The sequence below is a fragment of the Cajanus cajan genome, chromosome 3 (assembly GCF_000230855.2).
Source record: "Cajanus cajan strain Asha chromosome 3, NIPB_CcT2T_4, whole genome shotgun sequence".
In the NCBI taxonomy this organism is placed as follows: Eukaryota; Viridiplantae; Streptophyta; class Magnoliopsida; order Fabales; family Fabaceae; genus Cajanus; species Cajanus cajan.
In genome coordinates, this window is record NC_138519.1 from 29,822,451 (window position 1) to 29,844,896 (window position 22,446).

Sequence of the window (22,446 nt, forward strand, 5' to 3'; positions counted from 1 at the left end):
TGCTGAAGCTGAAACGACATCTGAGCTGGTAAAAGGAAAGGGCAAAGCTGATGGTAATGATATTTCTATTTTATTTGATTCTGGTGCTTCACATTCTTTTATTTCTTATGAATGCGTGGCAAGGTTAAATTTAGTTGTGAGTTCTTTGTGTGTGGATCTAGTTGTTTCTACCCCAGCTTCAGGGTCTGTTTTGACTTCTGAGGTTTGTTTGAGATGTCCAGTGGAGGTGGAAGGGCGTTGTTATAAAGTGAATTTATTTTGTTTACCTCTATCCGATTTGGATGTGATTTTAGGGATGGATTGGCTTTCTGCCAATAGGATTTTGATAGATTGTTCAGAGAAGAAATTAATCTTTCCTACTGATGAACAGGAGAGATTTATTTCTAATAGACAGGTAGATGGATTGTTGAAGGATGGAGCTCTTGGGTTTATGATCTTATCTTTTATTAGTGTAGAGAATGAAAAGTTGTTGAATAGTATTGATGTTGTTAGAGAATTTCCAGAGGTTTTTCCGGATGATGTTCCGGGATTACCACCAAAGCGAGAGTTAGAGTTTAGTATTGATCTTATACCAGGGGCGGGAGCAGTGTCCATTTCTCCTTATAGAATGGCACCAGCGGAGTTATCTGAATTGAAGAAGCAGGTTGAAGAACTTTTGGAGAAGCAGAAGATCAGACCTAGTGTATCTCCGTGGGGAGCACCAGTGTTATTGGTAAAGAAGAAGGATGGTGGTGTGAGGTTATGTGTGGATTACAGGCAGTTAAATAAATTGACAATCAAGAATAAATATCCATTGCCAAGAATAGATGATTTGATGGATCAGTTAAGGGGAGCTACTATTTTCTCCAAGATTGATTTGAGATCTGGATATCACCAGATTCGGGTAAAGGAAGAGGACATACCAAAGACTGCTTTCAGGACTCGGTATGGCCATTATGAGTATGTTGTCATGCCTTTTGGAGTGACGAATGCTCCAGCTATTTTCATGGATTATATGAACAGGATTTTCAGACCCTTTCTGGATAAGTTTGTGGTGGTGTTCATTGATGATATTCTGGTTTATTCTAAATCTATGGAAGAACATAGAGAACATCTGAGGATAGTTTTGCAGGTATTGAAGGAGAAACAATTATTTGCAAAGTTGTCAAAATGTGAGTTTTGGTTATCTGAAGTTAAGTTCTTGGGTCATGTGATTTCTGCACAAGGAATTGCAGTTGATCCTACTAAGGTGGAAGCGATTTTGAGGTGGGAGCGTCCAAAATCAGTTACTGAAATTAGAGGTTTTGTGGGATTGGCTGGCTATTATAGAAGATTCATAGAAGGATTTTCTAAAATAGTTATGCCTTTGACACAGCTGACCAGGAAGGATCATCCTTTTATATGGACGGAGGAGTGTGAAAGGAGTTTTCAAGAGTTAAAGGAAAAGTTGACTTCGTCTCCAGTGTTGATTCTGCCAGATCCTAATAAATCTTTTGAGGTTTATTGTGATGCATCTCATCAAGGTTTAGGATGTGTTCTTATGCAAGATAGACAGGTTGTGGCTTATGCATCTAGGCAGTTAAAGACTCATGAACGAAATTATCCTACGCATGATCTAGAGTTGGCTGCGGTGGTTTTTGCTTTGAAGATTTGGAGACATTATCTCTATGGAGCAAAGTTTGATGTGTTTAGTGATCATAAGAGTTTGAAATATTTGTTTGATCAGAAAGAGTTAAATATGAGGCAAAGGAGGTGGATTGAGTTTTTGAAAGATTATGACTTTCAGTTAATGTACCATCCAGGTAAAGCAAATGTGGTGGCAGATGCTTTGAGTAGAAAATCTCTTCATATGTCTTACCTGATGGTTAAAGAGATGGAGTTAGTAGAGAAATTCAGGGATATGAATCTTAATGTTGTGATTGCCTCAGATTTTATTAGTTGTGGTATGACTACCATTACTAGTGATTTCTTGGAGATGGTGAAACAAAAACAAGTTCAGGATATGAGATTGAATAAGGTTAGAGAGTTGTTGGGTTCTGAGAAAGCTGAAGGATTTGAACAAGATATGGATGGAATCTTGAGGTACAAGGGTAGAATTTGTATTCCACAAGATAAAGAGTTGAAGAAGTTGATACTTGAGGAAGGTCATAAAAGTAAGTTGAGTGTACATCCGGGTATGACAAAAATGTATCAAGATTTGAAGAAAATGTTCTGGTGGAATGGTATGAAGAGGGAGATAGCTGAGTATGTTGCATCTTGCATTGTGTGTCAAAAAGCTAAAGTAGAACATCAAAAACCAGGAGGTTTGTTACAAATGATGGAAGTGCCAGAATGGAAATGGGATAGTATAACCATGGATTTTGTTGTTGGATTACCAAGATCTGCTAAGAATTGTGATTCTATTTGGGTGATCGTGGATAGATTAACTAAGTGTGCTCATTTCCTTCCAATGAATATAAAGTGGTCCTTGGAAAAGTTAACTCAATTGTATATTAAAGAGATTGTTAGATTACATGGTGTACCCTCCAGTATCATCTCTGATAGGGATCCTCGTTTTACATCCCGATTTTGGCAAAGTTTGCATCAAGCGTTAGGGACTAAGTTGAGGCTCAGTTCTGCTTATCACCCACAAACTGATGGGCAGTCTGAGAGGACTATCCAATCTTTGGAGGACTTGTTGAGAGCTTGTATTTTGGATCATCTAGGGAATTGGGAAGAGATGTTGCCTTTGGTCGAGTTCACTTATAATAACAGTTTTCATGCAAGTATAGGAATGGCACCATTTGAGGCTCTGTATGGGAGGAAATGTCGAACACCTTTGTGTTGGTTTAAAGAGGGAGAATCAGTGATGGTGGGGCCAGAGATCATCTTACAGACTACTGAAAAGGTGAAACAAATTCAGGAAAGAATGAGAGCTGCTCAGAGTCGGCAAAAGTCTTATGCAGACAAAAGGAGGAAACTTTTGGAGTTTTCAGAAGGAGAACATGTGTTTTTGAAAGTAACTCCTACCACAGGTGTGGGAAGAGCTATCAAAGCTAAGAAGTTGAATCCTAAGTTTATTGGGCCGTATCAAATTCTCAAGAGGATTGGACCAGTGGCATATCAGATTGCATTACCTCCATTCCTTTCTAATCTGCATGATGTGTTCCATGTTTCACAACTGAGGAAATATATTCACGATCCAAATCATGTATTGGAATCAGAGGCAGTACAAGTTAAGGAGAATTTAACTTTTGAGAAACAGCCAGTTTCAGTGGCAGATAAGAAAGTTAAACAGTTGCGAGGTAAATCTATCAATTTGGTGAAAGTTATTTGGGATGAGATTACTAATGAAGCTACTTGGGAGTTGGAGGAAAGGATGAAGGATCAATACCCATATCTCTTTTAGAGTAAGTGAATTTTCGAGGACGAAAATTTTTGTTGTTGGAGAGAATTGTAATACCCATTTTTTTTATTATTATTAATTATCAGGTGTGAGGCCTTGGGATAGCAAGGAGTCTTTTGGGGTAGCTGCTTTGAGAAGTGGCTAGACGTAGAGCTTGACCAGCACCTAGGGTGTCTAACTTATATTTCATGATGTTACTATTGGATTACTGTATAATTTTACCAAGAATGACTCTGATATAATTATGTTTGATATTATGAAATAATTTTTTCACTCTATCGTAGCTGGCTTTTGCTCTATTTTCTTTATTTTATATTATTTTATTTTGGCTGGTTATTAATGTGACGACCTAGGGTGGGTCGTTACAAGATGACCTTAGGGATCAATTGGTGAATGTCGTGTGGTTAGTGAGATTGATCTTAGGGTGTGATATGATCATATTGTAGTTGAGGGTGGAGATATATCCAAGACGGTTCTATGTTAAGTTATCTAAGTATTACTATTTTATTTTATTTTATCATATTTTATTTTATTTATTGATTGATTTATTTATTTATTTTATTTATTTTATTTTTTTGATTGTGTGAGATAAGTTTTCTAGTTCTTGTAAATTCCAGTTGAGGTAAACATGGATCTGTCTCAGGTAGAAGTTATGTTTAAGTGGGGAGATATCTAAGCCAATTAGTGAGGTTAATTAGATAAGCTTATTATTATCTTGCTTTCCGAAGGGAATACTCGAGCCACCTTTTGATTTCAACTCAGATAGACATTTTTATATATCCCTAACTTTTGCATAGGACGTATCCTATCGGGATTTTGATTCTTTTTTCTTTACCCTAATTTTTTCCTAGGACGCCCTTTACGGGTTTTCATCCTAGCGGGTTTTTGTCGTGCAATGTCTTTATTCTTCAATTGGGTTTTGTCTTGTAATTCCCTAGAAGCAAGGATTCGTCCATTCTTGATCATTCCTCCTATCCCAGCAATTGTCATTTCGTCATGGGAAAGTCTCGCTGTTTGAATCGTCGATTTGGGTCTGTGACGCCCCCAATTACTGATAAGTGTTTCTCGATTTGATGTGTCGGGTTCGCATTTGATTACAGTAATTTCCCATTATCCGGCTAACACGTACAAATTAGATTTCCCTTTTTATTTTTATTTATTATTTACAAGGAAGGCATGTTATCTATATGAAACGTAAAATATGATGCAAAGACATGAGAAATTCAACGGATATCATTCTCATTGATTTTTGTTTAGAGAACATTCTTTGCATACTATTATATGTGCCTTCCATTTCTAATGAATGTATTCTAATGCACTATCCTAGGAGATGCATGATATTTATTTTCTACCTAAATTTTATCATGTTTTTGACTAAGGGTTATGATGCATGATTTTTTTTTGCTATATTTTTTGTTTTTGTTTTTTTTTTTTTGAAATAAACTACCCTATATGATGCTTTGAGGTTTAGGTATATAAAAGGGAGTTAAAATTTTTTATCATATTTTTTATTTATTAATATCTATTTGTTTGTAATTCTTATCCATTTGAAATAAATAAACACAAACAAATGCAACACACATATGCTCAAACAAATGTACACCATGAACAGTCACGTTTAAATCCTTAGTCTATGGTCCCCGCAAGAAAAGTGCATTGTATAGGACAGTTCTAATCTCACTGGTCTTAAGGTCCCCAAGGTGCCCCCATTATAGGGACCCAGTATCTCTGTCACCGTCACCTGACAAACTCTAAGGTCTATCACAGTATTTTGGGCTAGAGTAACCGATTATCACCTTGAGTATGATTTCCGAAAAGGATCACAAACTCCAAGGCCAAACTTGGGCCGGTCGTACGTCAACCACTCCCTATCTTTATTACCCTCATGCCCCCAACTATAGGGAAAACTGTTGTGTGCAAAGTATTGTGTACAGTTTTATTCAAACAAGTGCAGAATTTAAACAAACAAACATATATTAAAGCCAACAAAATAAGACGAATAAAGTAAAGGGGAAAAATATTTAAATTATTATTCTTATCTTATTAACTTCATCATTTATATGGGCCTGACCCTCTTTAAACGTCCCCAGTGGAGTCGCCATCTATCGCAACCCGAAAATTTCTGATCTCGCGACTAATGGTTTAGACATCCTTTTAAAGATCTCATCAATTAAGGAATGCCCGGACACCAGACTAATCCTTAATTAATGATTTTGAAAATAGGTTCTTGGAGTCGCCACCAATGTTTTACTCAAAACATTGGAAAAAGAAAAGGTTTTTTAAAAATTCAATAATGGCCTTGATAACCAAAATTGGGTTCCGTGTAGGGAAGGTATTAAGCACCCCTACAGCACCCTCAATCGGTACCCTGTGATGAAGTTAATGTGATAAGAAATAATAAATTAAATATTATATCCCCATTATGAATTACTATTTACATGCTTGAAATTTAAATTATACGGTTGACCCTAAAACGTTTATATGATTGTTTTTGTTATAACAATGTATATTAAAAATAAGAAATAAAAGAGAGAGAAGAAGATTAAATAAAATACCTTGTGGCAAGCTTTGTTAGATCTTCAGACTACAATTGCCTCACAATACTCAAGAAATACAATAGGAGAGAGAGAGGGAAATTTCAAGCTCTAAAGAGTCCTGGACGAAATTTTTGGGGTTCTTGAGAACTGTGCCCGAGTTGTCTATTTATATGCATCAGAAGGGTGCCAGAACGACCCGTTCCAAAATCGGAACGGCCCGTTCTGGATCTGGCCGTTATATGTTAATTTCGTATATTGGAACGGCCCGTTCTGGATCTGGCCGTTATATGTTAATTTCGTATATTGGAACGGCCCGTTCTGAAATCAGAACGGCCCGTTCCAGAGTTGCGTTTAACACATAATTGCTATGCTGGAATGGCCCGTTCCAAATTAAGATTTGATACCTTTTTTGTCACTTGGAACGGCCCGTTCCAAATTGGGAACCGCCCATTCCAAATGTAGCTTTTAACCTTTTTTTAAGAGCTTGGAACTTCCCGTTCTAATTTTGAAACGTCCCGTTCCAAACTAGGGTTTTAGGCCCTTTTTATAAATTGGAACGGCCCTTTCCAGTTTTGGAACAGCCCGTTCCAGGCTACTAAAACCAGCTTATTTGGGCTTTTAGCCTTCTGATGTAATGTCCTGTTATTTCCATGCTTGGGAGCTCCTTTCATTGATAATAGACGTCCATTTCATTGCTTGTATGCCCCCGGACGAAATTGGTTGTCTACAAAGGGGTGTTCGGCCCATTCCATGTTTGAGGAGGTATTCGTCTTCCAAGTTCTTGGTTTCCATTAATCCTGAGGATGAGTTTAGTGGCTTTCGATCCGGTCTCGTCTCTGACCAAAGGGGTTGTTTGGTTGTTTTGAGAGCCGAGGGGGCTCTCGGCAGCGATGAGGGACGGAGGGGTGTTCGATCATCGTTGAGGCCGAAGGGGTGTTTGGCATAACTAGTACACCTTACATTAGCTTACATCATCTTTTTCGGTGGCAACTCCATCTCATGGTTGTCCAAGAAACATCGAACAATTGAAAGATCTCCATAGAAAAGCTTAATAAAGAGCAATTTCCATTGCCACAATTGAGCTCATGTGGCTAAGAAACCTTATCATGAAATTGCAAGTACCCATACAATGTCTTCCTTGCCTTTTGTGTGACACATAGGTGCAACTTATCTATGCTCAAATCTAGTGCTACACTGACAAGTGAAAAATATTTCAATTGACTACCACTTTGTTCGAGAGCAAGTTCAAGTCAACATGCTAATTGTATCACATGTGTTAACCATAGATCAATTGGTGGATCTTCTAACCAAACCATTGGCAGCTTCTTGACTTTAGGAATTATCAAGCAAGATAAAAGTTACTGATGGTGACTTTATGTTGAGGAGGCATATTAGATAAGCAACAATCTATTTCAGTTATGATTATTAGATAAGCTGTAACAGCCCAATTTTCAATGGGCTGTAGGCCCAATTCGTTGCCCAGAACGGGCCGTTTCAAAAGTGAAACGGGCCGTTCTGGAATAAGTTAAAGGCCCAAAATTTGAGAAGCAGAACGGGCCGTTCTGGAGGGAGAACGGGTCGTTCTGATTTGGAGAACGGGCCGTTCCGGAGGGAGAACGGGCCGTTCTGCTGGGATTGGGAACGGGCCGTTCTGGTTTTGGAACGGGCCGTTCCAGTTCAAAAATTTGCGTAGATTTGAAGGGTCCAGAACGGGCGTTCCACTTTTGGAACGGGCCGTTCTGGTAGGTGAGCCTGAAATTCTATAAATAGCGCCCCTCACCTCTCATTTTCACTCATCTCTCATTTTCTCTTCCTATTCTCTTCTGCTCTTTCTTCTTCCCCTCTTCTTCTCTCTGAAGACCATGGGGCACTTAGAGGAGGAGACCAAGAGATCCCTGTTGTAGTTTCAACTGCTGCTTATCCAGGTACAGGAGAAAAAGGGAATTATTTATATGTAGAGTTACATGAGGGAATTGGGTATAGGAAGAATCCTTTAGGATTATGAGCAATTTTATAATTATTTTCTGTTTGAAAAATTATTGGCATTATTTGATTCTGTATGAATTTAGGAGTACGAATATATGATTTATTTGTAAAAATAATGCTATGGGAAAGAGAACGAAATTATAGAAAAGTGCCTGTAGGTTAGGTTTTGGAAAAGTTGAATTATTTCTGTTTGAGGAATTAATTATACCATTAGATTCGGTATGTGTTGAGGATTATAAATATGCTAATAATTTGTAAGAATGATGATCTAGGAGAGAGAACGAAATTGTAGAAAAGTGCCTGTGAAATAGGTTTTAATTAAGGGTTTTACTGTTTATGCTGAATTATATTAAATTGATAATTCCATTGTTTATAATATTAATTTATGAATGTTATTATTGTATTGATTGATAAGAATGAATGATCTTGATGTGAATTACTTGAGGGGTGTGTAAACCCTTATTTTGTTGGGCTTATCTGTTGTGTATGTGAGGTGGAATTGTGTACGTGATGTGAATTTGAATTATGAGATGAGATGTTGTATGAATGTGATTATGATTGTGATTATGGTGCCTCACATCAGTGACTAGGGATGGCACGGCCCCTGGGTAAGTGGTGCTACAGGGAGGGCGTGACCCTAGCATGGTGTGGGATGAGTAAGACAGTTAACACACACCACTTATGTCGATTATGGAAGCCCTGACATAGGGTTAATTGCAAGAGACTGTATGGATTGTAATTTGATTGTGGTTCCTCACACTAAAGGATCAAGGATGATACGAACCCTGGTAGTTAATGTTTCAGGGACGAGCATACTCCCAGATGATCAGGGATGATACGAACCCTGGGTAGGTGATGCTTCAGGGACGAGCGTACTCCTTAATGACTAGGGATGGCACGGCCCCTGGGTAAGTGATGCTACAGGGAGGGCGTGACCCTGGTTTGGTGTGGGAGGCAATTAACCTGTATCACTTGTGTCAGATGTGGCGAGGTCTTGGCATAGTGTTAATTATAAGATTAATGTGAATTATGGATTTGAAAATGATATTGTTAATTGTAAGATTGACATGAATTATGAATATGGAAATGATGTTGTAAATTGTATAATTGGTGTGGATTATGATGGATTGAGATATGTATGTGAAATGAGATATGTTAAATGTGAATTGAGATGTGAAGATGATGAATGATTGATATATATATATATATATATATATATATATATATATATATATATATATATATATATATATATATATATATTTATATATATTATTAAATAATGAATTATGATGAAATTATATTGTGATGTGCTTGTATGTACTTTGCATATAGATATTTTCTTTTCTCACCGTATAAACTGTGGATATTTTAGGTGAAGAAGATCCGGCTACGAGTGGCATCTAGAATGCCAACAGTTAAATTATGGGAATGTTCTGATAATGTGACACCGGGGCAGAGGATTTCTAGGACAGAATATTTATATGGATTTGGTATTGTAATAAATGTGTTTAAAATTGTAAACTCTTAAATTTTACCTTTCAAGTTTTATTTTTCAGTCATTTTCTTATATTGAAGAAAGAACAGTTTCGAAGTTTTATGTGAACCCTTTTACGAACCCTTTGAAAGTTTATTCTTCTTAATTAAATTATATTATATATGTGTTGGGGTAGTAAAGGTGTCACATAAGCAACAACCCATCTCTATTATGATCTCCTATTATTTGGAAATCATTAGATAAATACAGTAGATTAATTTGAGTATTTAAATTACTTTTAATTTCTTTTTTTTATCATTATCATTCAGTTGTAACAAACTCTTCTATTTAAGAAGAGTTGCATTGTTGTAAAATAAAGAAAATCCTATGTTACGTTATACAAATTTTTTGAATATATAGAATTTTGTGTAAGTTTTTAAACTTATATTTGGTATCATTGGAACCTCACTCTCTCTCTCACTCTCTCTCTTTATATATATATATATATATATATATATATATATATAGTGATTTAAAAACCGGACCGAACCGGCCGGTCAGACCGACTCTTCTATTTAAGAAGAGTTGCATTGTTGTAAAATAAAGAAAATCCTATGTTACGTTATACAAATTTTTTGAATATATAGAATTTTGTGTAAGTTTTTAAACTTATATTTGGTATCATTGGAACCTCACTCTCTCTCTTTATCTATATATATATATATATATATATATATATATATATATATATATATATAGTGATTTAAAAACCGGACCGAACCGGCCGGTCAGACCGGTTGGACCAAGAACCGGTGGTCCAGCCGGTCCGAATCTTAAGTTGGATCGGTTATGCAGTCGACCCGTTTCAAACCGGATTGAACCGGTCAATTTTCCGGTTCAACCGGTGAACCGGTGGTCAAACCGGTTCAACCATTTTTTTTTATTTTTTTAAGGGACCATAAACCACAAAAAATAATAATGAAAATTGAATCTCTTAATGGAAAAGTAAGGAGTCTTATTAAATATAACAATGACTACTTGTTCTAATATATTTGTTTGCAATATATACAACTTAAATAACTTTTATAGTATATTATTAATTTTAAATTATATATTTAATAATATAATATTTATGTAAATATTACATATATTATTTTGTGATATTAATTGCAAGCATATTATATATGTACATATTATTTATATTTTTAATTTGTATTAATATACCATTTAACATGTAATTTTTTTTATATTTTTTTACAAAATAAAAATAAAAATAATTTTAAATAAGATAGAAAAATTGAAATTTAAAATAAGATATGAATTTATTAAAATTTATAAGTATAAAATATATTTAATATGAATATTTTTTTAATAAAAATAAATAAAAATCGAGTCATGCGATTCAACTAATGACCCATCGGTTCAACCTTTGACCCACTGACCTAGTACCTTAACCGGTTCGATGACCGGTCCGATTTTTAAAACTATGTATATATATATATATATATATATATAACTTATAGATTAAGACTACACTTTTTTTTTAATTTAAAATTTAATATTTTGTTTCATTAATTCAAATTAACGAATGATTATGAAAATATTTTATACGTTAATGAAATATCATATGATTTTAATTTTTTTAAAAATTTGTAAATTTCATCTATATATTAAAAAAATTTAATTAAACGATTGGATTGTCAAAATTAAATGTAAAACATGAGTTATTGAGTAAAGTAAGTTTATAAAAATTTACCCTTAAAGTAATTGAATGCCTCCGCGTGTATATATATATATATATATATATATATATATATATATATATATATATATATATATATATATATATATATATATATATATATATATATATATATATATATATATATATATATATATTAAAATATATATTTTGGTGTACAACATATTTATTTATTATATGTAGACTAACAATTGGTAAATTGATAGAATGCGGAAGAAAAGGAAGTTAATATGATTTCTCGTGTTTAAACTATCGACTTGTTTAGCTGATTGGTTGCTTTATGCGCGTAAGTATTTTTTATCTTCATATTTTTAATTACTGTGATGTTGATGGATGCAAGTGAATACAAAATAATGAATTTATTGCAAGTTAATGTACAGTTTGGTCCTTAAATTTGACAATTCTTGTTGCTTTGTTTTTTGAAAGTGCTAGTCTATCAGTTCCCCAAGTGTAGATTTGCTGAAAAGTTTATCTTACTTGGGTGTTAATTCGTAAACAATTTCATCAGTCAAAGACTAATTTATATCAACAAAAACTGTTAGGGACCAGATAACACAACCAAATGATGTATTATTGACTCAATTTATTGTTTCCCATGCCTATGTCTCATTCATCTACTAGAAACTCAATATTGTGCTCTTCTACTTAATCTTTAAAATGATAAAGTCTTATTAATTAATCACTCTGATCACATGACATCATGCATCAAAGGAGGCGATAACAAAGCCTGGAGTAATTAATAATGTTTCATTTTTCTTTCCTCATTCTTTTTATTTACATGCTTTGACTTCCCTTCTGTTAATATTGCACACAGAAGAAATGGATTGGTTCAAGAACATGTAGGTCACTTTCACGGTTTCACCCCATTTCAGTTTCATCAATATAGTTGGGATTGATGTGGAAGAATACTAACATGTCACAGGAAGAGTTATAATGCACACACAGAAGAAGACTGTTTGATGTTACTTTGTATTGAATGTGTATAACCTTGAATTTGCTCAGATCAGAATCTTTTTGCTTCATTCTCTTGAAATTTTTATGACAAAAATGTATACAATTTGTTCATGACACTGAAAATTATAGATGAGCCTTTACATCTATATATAGGGTAAGTCCTGCTTTAGCAGAAAAATATACTAATGCATTAACCTTCTCTCTGTTATACAAAATCAAGCATAGCTACAAGCTGAAAAATAGCCAAAGCACAATGTAGCGAAAACATTCTCAATGTTACAAACCACATTTCTTTAAGTTACAAATCATCATTTCCCATTATATATGTTACAAACCAACCTAGATTGCTCCCTTCAATTTGGTTCAGTTATGACCAACCCTATGAAAAATAGCAAAATCACGAAGATACAATGTAGAAAAAACTATATGTTACAAACAAGCTTTCTCTGTGTTACAATCATCATTGTCCATTGTGTTCCTTTGTTTTCTTATGCAACTTCTCATTGTATTCCCAGAGCTTGGATTCTCTTAACCAGTGACAAAGAGCAATCATTTCTTTCTCTCCATTCTTCCCTGCTCTCCATGCTCTCCCCCATGATTAATTTGTCATTGCCATCAAGAATGCTTGCTATCTGTCTGGTGCTTGGTCTTAACTTAGGGTCAGAACGAGTGCATGCAACTCCTAACCTTACCAACCTCACTAGTTCCTTGTAATTGTACTCTCCATTTAGTCTTATATCTGCTAATGCCTCAAGTGGTTTTTTTCTCATCTCAAATTCATGAACCTTCTTTACCAATAGCACCTCAGGTTGCCTAAAATCCACAGCCATATGTCCACTTACAACCTCAAGCACCACCACACCAAAACTATAAACATCAGCAGCTGCGGTTGCCTCGCCGGATTCCACATATTCCGGCGACATATAGCCAAAAATCCCGCAAACCGACTTGCTCCTTGTGGTGATCACATGATGACCATGCTCATTCCTTGACAAAAATTCAGCCAGAGCAAAACTACCTAGTCTTGGGGTCATGTCAGGTTCAAGAGTCACTGCTGAAGAGGTTATGTTCCTGTGAATGACTTGCTCATCCCATTCCTCGTGCAGATAGAGAAGTGCTGATGCAAGTGATTTCACTATGCTATACCTATGTTGCCATTTGAGTACAGAATAGCCACTTTTAGTACCATTGTTGTTGTGATGGTGAAGTTGGTGACTCAGGATTCTTGTAGCAGAGTAATCATACACCACAAGCATCTCTCCTTGCTCAGTGCACCACCCTCTAAGCTGCACCAAATTCCTGTGGCGAAGTTTTGCCAAGTTCCTGAGCTCATTGGAGAATCTCTGGCGCAATGCAGGGCATGTCTTCAAGCCAAGGCGTTTTACCATGACATGGTAGTGGCCATCAAGGATGCCATGGTAGGCTGTTCCAAAGTCTAGCTCAGCCACCCTTTTGGACTCTGAGAAGTTATCTGTGGCTGACACAATCTCCTTGTATGGTATCTCCCTAGGTGTTTCCACCACATTAAATGAAGACTGATGATGCATTCTCTTCTTAGAAGGGCTAATTCCACTGTTCCTTTGTTCAACTTCAGCAGTCACATATATAGTCTCTCCTGTGGCTGTGACATATTTGGATTTGGAAAAAGTATGATTGCTAGAATTTTCTGTTGCTGAGCCTGAGCCAGTTCCTTTTGTGGTGCTAGGACTAGTCTCAGAAGAGGAGGACAAAGAGATATACATGGGATGGGAGTGGAATGAAGGGAGTCTTGGCAATTTGTTTGACATGTCAGAAAGTGCTTCCACAACCCACTTCATGCTTGGCCTCAATTGAGGGTCATGGAGTGTGCACAAGAGGCTTACATGAATCATGTGCTCCATCTCAAAAACCATGTAGGAACCATCCATAAGCCTTGTGTCCCCAGCACCAACAAGCCTCCCTTCATCACTAAGCCTTCTCACCCAATCAAGCAAAATGATTTTCTCATCAGGGTATGTGAGATCAATGGCCCTCCTGCCAGACACCACCTCCAACACAACTATCCCAAAGCTGAACACATCAGATTTTGAGGTAGCAATGCTCCTTCTCTGGAAGCTCTCAGGGGGCAAGTACCCTATTGTGCCACCAATCCTTGTGGTCTCACTCATCCTGAAATGCTCAAACTTGCTTGATGTTGATGATACTTTCCTTGTCTCATACTCGTACTCAAGCTCATGCTCTAGCCACCTTGCCAAGCCAAAGTCACCCAACCTAGCATTGTAGTGTGAATCAAGCATCACATTGCTGGTCTTCACATCCCTATGAATGATTTGAGTCTCCAACTGTTCATGCAAATAGTGCAATGCACCTGCCAAACCCTTCACAATCTTCCCACGCCTCACCCATCCAAGTTCCCCCTCCTTCAAGTTCTTACGAAATAGCACCCGATCAAGGCTGAGATTGGGCATGTAGTCATACACAAGGTAAAGCTGATCCTCGAAAACACACCAACCCCTCAAGGGAACAAGGTTCTTGTGGCGAAGGTGTGCCACTGCTGCTAATTCCGCAGCAAAAGTCTTCTCAAATTGGCCACCTTTCCCTGCCAAGCAACACTTCACGGCCACAACTGTTCCATCACTAGGCATAACAGCTTTGTACACTTTGCCAAACCCTCCACTCCCCAGAACTTCTTCCTCAGAGAAACCCCTCGAACCTATGTAAAGCTCAGCATAGCTGAAAATCCTTGGATTGTTGCTATCCCTTCCAATCTTGGAAAAAAGTTGCACACCCTCCATGTCATGAAACACACAAGAACTCTTGAGCTGCTTGGTTTCTCTTGCCCCATGTTGGCATAGGTTGTTCCACCACCTTGTGTCACACAACTTGGTCAAAGAACCATGAAGGGAAGCAACAACATGGCCTCCACATGCCCCATGAAGGTGTTTTTTGGCCTTAACTTTCTTTTGGGGTTGTGGGGTTGCGTGAAGTGGCTCTAGTTTATCATAATCTGAGGCCATGATAAGGCACAGGTGAGTGAGATGCATGGTTTTTGTGGTGTGTTGTGAATGAATGTGAGAGTGAATGAAAGCATAAGCAATTAGGACATGGAGATGGCAATGATGAGTGGCATTAACATTAATGTTAATGGTGTGTTGGAAAAGGAATTGAAGTTTGGGTATTTGATGATGATGGCAATGGCATTGTTAATGGGACGTGTATGGTTTTATTCAACGCGTTAAGTTTGCACGGTTGAATTGAGGCGCAACCATTTGCCAAATTGGAACCTACCACCTCTGATATGACGTTGCCAAAATCATTATTCTTTTGTAATTCTTTGGTTTTGTGTCTGTTGCGTGCTATCACTAGACGTTTTTGTCTTTATTCAATATCTTAGGCTTGATTGTTTCGGTTTTGAATTAAGTTTCATGTTTAGAATTGTTAAACTTGATCCATCATCAACCATAACAGGTGGAAGTATTAGGCGACTAATTGAATTATTTTTATTCTTAAGTTATTGGCACGAAGTTTCACCATTTTTATTGATGATTAATTTTCACTGAAAAATCTGACTAATTACTTTTAGTAATATCTTAATTATATTTTTTTTATTTATTATTTTGATCGTAAGTCCGCTATCATCATTAAGGTCATCGCATTCGAGGTATTGTCCGCGTTGGTTCACTCTTGCCCTCCTTCTAGTGTCAATGTTATGACTGTAAGTTACAATTTGTCGCTCGTTTGACTGTTATAGTTTTGTCTTTAAAATGGCGACTCGGTGGGTTAAGGAGAGAGGGTGTCTATAAACTATCCTTAACCTGAACTCTTAAGCGATATAAGACTTTTAGGCAAATCAGAACATTCATAAAACTTGAATTTAAGATTTTATTTAAAGAAATGGAATTCAGTTTCTCTACATAATTGAATTTGTTGAAGATCTGAAGTGTTTATATATATATATATATATATATATATATATATATATATATATGTATTTAATAAATATAATTGTAAAAGTATTACAACTAATTCATAATCCTTACATTGTGACTATGTTATTTGATTTAATTAGTAGGTTGTTCAAGCTTTATATTATATGTTTTGCAAGCATGACCGAGTTTTTACTTTTTACTAATAGTTTTGAAACATAATAAAAACAGGGACTAATGTATAAGGAATAAAACATCACTTTGCAACTAATTCCTAAATGGGTATAACTTGTAGAGATTAATGATTAGTTTAACTTATTTGTAAAACTAGTTTAGCAAGTAGATAAAATTGAGTAGAGCTGGTTTTTGGATGACGATTTTTGAATAATGGAATTATTTTATGATATTTATCTGAGAAAATATTTTATAAGAATAATTTTATAAAGTTATTTCACACACAACTTTAAAATGATGAAATATTATTCGTTTTGAACCTAAACCCTCACAATTTTATTTTTTGTCATCACCCAAAAAATCTCTCTTCCATTAGAATATGTTTGTATTTTATAAATTATTATTTCTTCTCTTATTTTATTGATGTGAGACTTGTTTGTTTTCGATATTAGAACACTTAACAATGAAGGAATAATTCATGACAAAGTAAAAGGTTATTAACATGAAAAAGATATTCATGTGAAAAGTAAAAAAGATTATGATACAGAAGAAAAAAAAATCAATGAAAATGATGAAGCAACAGAAAAAACTAACATTAGTTTTGGCCTGTATGTCAACGAAAGTCATTGTCGGTTCCTTACAGAAAACAAAAGGGGTATATAAGCCTCTTCCCCAAATTAAATAAAATGGAAAAATAAAAGTACGTATTTGGACATTTAGATAAAACTCTAAGTTGTTCACACATCACTTTTCACGATGTAGTTTTTCATTGAAAATGTTGAGCTTGTTTGCGTAACATTTTGGAAAAATTTAGTTGGCATGTGTAATGTGTTTGTTTCCATTTTCAATTACGGAAAATAATTATATTTGAAAATTTTAAAAATAATACTTATTTTAGAATAGATTAATTCAACGGATTATTTTTTTAATGTCCTTTTGGTTTGCTAAAAACAAAGGGAAAAGATTTGAAATGATCACAAATAGATGTCACAAGTATATAGGTACAATTATACAAAACCATTTTGCTCTAGATCAATAACTTAATGGTTAACCTTAATTTCCTTAAGATTTAATCTTGGAGATTAAAACTTAGTACTCAAGAGGGTAACGTGCTACTCTTAACAAAGAAAAAAAGATATATGGTGGTAAAAGTAAAAGTTAATAAAACAGAGAAATGGAAGAAAAGAAAATGAATGAAAATGATGGAAAAACAGGGGAAAAAACTAGTGCTAGTTTTTATACGTCAATGAATGTCTCAATCAACTCCTTATACACCGGTATGTTTAGGGATGACAAAATTATCCAAATTTGAGTATATGTATATAAAAACTGTCACGAATAATAAATAAATATCTTAATGGATAATGTTACTTAAATATTTTTTTTATCTTATATTTGTTATATTACTTTTAATAATTTTAAAAAATATTATCATTAATTACAAGTTCAAAAATTAATATGAATTGTTTATCTTTAATATTTTAATATATTTAATATCAAACATAAGTTTAGAATTATTTATAATATTTTTTAAATTTGAAAAAAAATTCATAAATATCCATAAATATTTGAAGATATTTATAAAATTTATAGATACTCGCTTAATAAATATATTCACAATTATGAGGTGGATACCAGATGAATCTTTAATTGACGGAATGGGTATAAATACCTTATTACCCGTTCTCACAGAACTCCATTTGCTCCTTAGGTATGCTTTTATGAAATGAAAAAAGCAAATACAATATTTTGATGTTTAAATAAGATTTAAATATATTTTTAGTTTATGTAAAGTGAGTGAATTCAATTTTAATCACTATAAAAGATGGTACAATATTTTGATATTTTAATTTTAAAGGAAAGAAAAATAAATAAAAAATTTAATGAAAAGAAACTACCATTAGTTTTTAGTTTTTACGTGTCGATGATTTCAATCAACTCCTTATATACATGTATGCTTTTATAAAAAAATGAATAAAATATTTTAATATTTAAATAAAACTTAAGTTTAAAGGAAAGAAAAATAAATAAAAAAATTTAATGAGACTAAAATCAAAACTAAACAATTTTATAAATATTATAAATATATTTAAATTTTTAGATAAAAATCCTAAGCATCAATAAAATCCGGTATTAGTTGGTATACAATATCACTTATTCATATGGACCAAAGTTCATTTCTTAATTGTATATATGAAAAGTAATTTGTTGAAGGAGATAAATTTCACTTTGACTTTTGGTATACATAAAGAAAAAAAAAATTCTAGATTGCTCACAGGCTAGTTTTCACCATTTTTCTTTTACGTGTCAAGAACAATTTTTTTTATTAGTTATCTATGATCATTACTTTTATGAAGATGAAATTTTGAAATTACATGAAACTCAATTTGTCACTGAATTTATTTAAATTTTTTTTATGTACAACACGAATTTTTATACATCAATATGTCATTTGCGTATACATATGACGTGCATTTACAGGATTTTGACCATTTATAGTTATAAGTTAAACTTTACAGATATCGTCAGTTGAATTTTTTTTATTTTATTAAATCATAAGATTAAAATTAAAATTTATTATATTTTAGAATGTATTTGTTTTATCGTTTCAACACTGTTCAACAAAGTTTTTTTTTTTTTTTAAGACAGAAACATAGAAGTAAGAGGAAAGATAGATTATTGTTCAATTAAATCGAACGTAAAAGCAAACACACAATATATTAAGTGTGAACGTATGTCATACGCCAACTATCACATCATATGTTAGAAGTATTTTGAGGGTATTTCTATTTTATAAATAATCTGTTTGAACCTAGGTACTAGTCGTGGGAACAATTTGTATTTTATTAATTAAATAAATTTCCTATGAATGTAACAAAAAGAAAAGGTACAAGTGTAGTGTAGAAGAGCTTGTTGAATTTAGGCCAACTCCTTCAAATAAGTGAAATTAGGCCAACCCCAGTACACACTTACCTAACACTAAAGCAGGTTAAATCAGAATCATACCAACCAACCATGGAAAATGTCCCAACAAAACCACCCAGAACTAGTCATTTAGTTTGCTTAACCTGCTTCCACCAAGTGTAATTTCAACTAGTCAATATAATCTTGCATTAAGAAATTGAAAGGTGATATACAATAAATAGAAAACGGTTTGGGCAGGGGAGATTAAATTAACTATATACTGCATCTAAGGTGACAATAAAACTATCAAACTAAAAATAAGTTAGAAACTCGATTTGATAATTAATTCGTTGAATTTCGTTTATGAATTAAATAAGCTAAATTTAAATTAAAGATTGAATTAACTTATGTATAGGTTGGTTCATATAGTTCATGAATCAACTCAATATATAAATATACACTTTATTTAATTAACTTTCTATTTAATTTTAATTTATAAAAATTTGAAAAATTTGGAAAATTACTTTAGAATTCATGCAAGGTGAAGTAGTTTTAATTTATACAAACTTTAGTTATAATAATATTTCTTTAGAGTCCTACCTTATAATCTTACAAAATTAATAAAAATAAGTTATGTTTTATCTTTTAAAAAAATAATCATTTAATCTAAAATCTATTATTAAATTAAAATTTTGAAATGTATAATTTTTTTAAAATATAAAGTCTTGATTCATGTGATTCGACCTAATAAGCTAATAAGTTGAATTGAGTTGAGTTTAAATTGAAAAATAATGTTCATTTTTAACTTGAGTGAATATGTAAGTTAAGCCAAATGTTATCAAGTAAAATTAAACTAAATTAAACTTAGTGCTACTCAACTCCTTTTCAGCTTTATCTGCATCCCTCTCAAAAATGACATCAAATAAGAACTATGTTTACAAAAATCAAATAGGAATTCATGATATTTCGATAAACAAATGAAAGAGACAACCAAATTGATAAGCAAAAGTTATTGTAATCTTACTACATTGTTGAAGGTTTAATTTATCTATTATTTCAGTCTCTGCAATGTAGAAGATATATATTTATTTTATAAAGTTATAAGATAATAAATAAATACTTTAAAATGTATTTAAAATTCATACTATATAAATATTTTTCAACATATAAATTATAATTTAGATTTTTAATAAAAAATTTATATTGTAAATAAAAAGATATTTAAATTATTGATAATTTTTAAACAAAATTTAATATAAAAATAAAAAAAGATAAATTAAAAGAGATGGCAATTTGAAAAAAAAAATCCTTAAATACGTTTTCATTGAAAAAATTCAGCTAAGACTTTCGTCTAAGAAAAAAAAAAATCATAAAATACTCATACTAAAAAGTTATTCTAATTTTGGTAATTTTTCCCTCTTATAGAGGGATTTTTCATATTGAAAATTATTGGCGTTGTTTCTTCCTCTAATTGTCTTATTGCCTATCTTAGACCTGAGATATATTGATCTAGTATTGTCATACAATATGATTCAATCTGGAAAATACCATCACTTTAAGGTAAAGATTTGTTTAAATTTACTATAGAAAATTACTTTTTATTGGAAATCGATGATAGAGATCCATTTTTATTGCAAATATTTGCAAAAACAAATAAAAATCAGGAATAAGCTAAAAGGAAAGAATGATAAGGAATAGGAGCTCCTAAACTGGTGCAATCACCATATATGATTTTGAACTTAATTGAATGAAGCTTGTTTGAGCACATGTATTAACCTATACCATTGCATATGAACTATAGACGAAACTTGAATTCATGATTTAAAAGATGATACCTAAGAACCAAGTCCACCTTGTGAGATGATTGATCGAATTAGTGCATAAGAATGGTCAGAGCATAATCAGGACCTTAAGCAACAATTGCAAACAAACAATTCATGCAGTAATTCAGTCTTGTACACACACTCAGGTAGCAGCTAGCCATAAACATTTTAGACAATAGCTGGTTCATCAGCATTTCATTCAGGACAATTTAGAGGCCAGGAACAATTTATGCTCCTACAATTAGACCATTCAGGACATTTAACTCACAATAACATGTAAGAAGAAATTGGTTTTTACCATATATGTTGATGCTCAATCAGAATTTGAATGAGATGCATGGGAAAATTTAAGAAACAAGGGTTTTCCATAGCACTGAAAATGGTGCAAGCTGTAATTCCGGTATGCAATTGAAGCTGGTTTTAAGTTTTGGAAAGTTAATTAACACACGTTAGAGGAGAAGGCAACAGAGAGCTCAAGGATACACGATCAATGGCATATTTACAAATCAACGTAGCTTCAATTCAACCAATCAATAAAAATGTTTTGCCAACCAAAACATTCTCCATCCAATTCCAAATGCTTATTTTCTATAGAAGCAACACAAAGTACAAAATGATTGCATAAAAAAAAGTCAGGTATAAATATATGTAATCTGCATCCAAGAGGAAAATTATCATTGAAACAGTTTAGCAGCAGATGATGATAACTTGTCATCATCTCCTATCAGTTGATGCAATTTGTAAATAAACAATCAATTGGCTATGAATGAGTGAAGCTATAACAAAATTCCATGAAAGCACAGACCTTTGGTTTAAGCAAACCTTTATGATTCTGTAGCTGTTACTTGTTCATTTTCAGCATATAACCCTATCAGTTCAAAATTTATAGCTCAACAAATTAAAATTAAACACCTACCTAGGCATTACTGCCCACAATAACAGGGTGAGAAAATTTAAATTTATTACTTATTGGTACTAATTTGCTACAAAGTCCTCCCTTTAAAACCAGAGCCAATAAGGCACCCTTCCAAAGATATCCTCCACAGCCCTTGAATTTTCCCAGGAAACAAGCAAAGCTGAGTAGCAATTAAACAGTTATTTTCCAGTTCCAGCTCAATGGTTCTAGAGATTCACTTGAAAAAGGCTGATTTTTAGAGCCAACTTATAATTTTAATTTTTCAAGGAGAGAAAAAACAAAACCACAAATTACTCTTTGTAATGCAAAATACTAGGGAAAATATGTCATTTATTTGCACAAAAGGGAAATAGAAAATAAACAACACAACAATGGGGTTTTGAGTTTCAATAAGAAATGTTCAGGGTTTGGGGCAATTGTCAATTATCTGTCATCGCCATGACCTATATCCTTCAGCAATATGACAAGCTAATGATCACAAGAAATTATAACTCCCACAAAGCTATCAAACAAGAGCTATAAGGTTAGAACAGCAGAGCAGTAAGGGCACACCAAGAGAAATCAAAGCAACCAGTTGTGCAACCCATCTATTTTCAAACTAGATAGTCAGATCAGATCGTGTGTTCCCAAAACATGATATTGTT

General features: G+C 33.4%; 1 protein-coding gene across 1 annotated transcript; it reads right to left on the reverse strand.

The window, feature by feature from the left end:
* Positions 1-12,336: 12,336 nt before the first annotated feature.
* Positions 12,337-15,307, reverse strand: LOC109792133 (receptor like protein kinase S.2). Its single transcript, XM_020351514.3, has one exon. It carries the CDS (start codon positions 15,101-15,103, stop codon positions 12,581-12,583), a length of 2,523 nt encoding a protein of 840 aa, XP_020207103.1. The 5' UTR covers positions 15,104-15,307; the 3' UTR covers positions 12,337-12,580.
* Between the last annotated feature and the right edge of the window lie 7,139 nt (positions 15,308-22,446).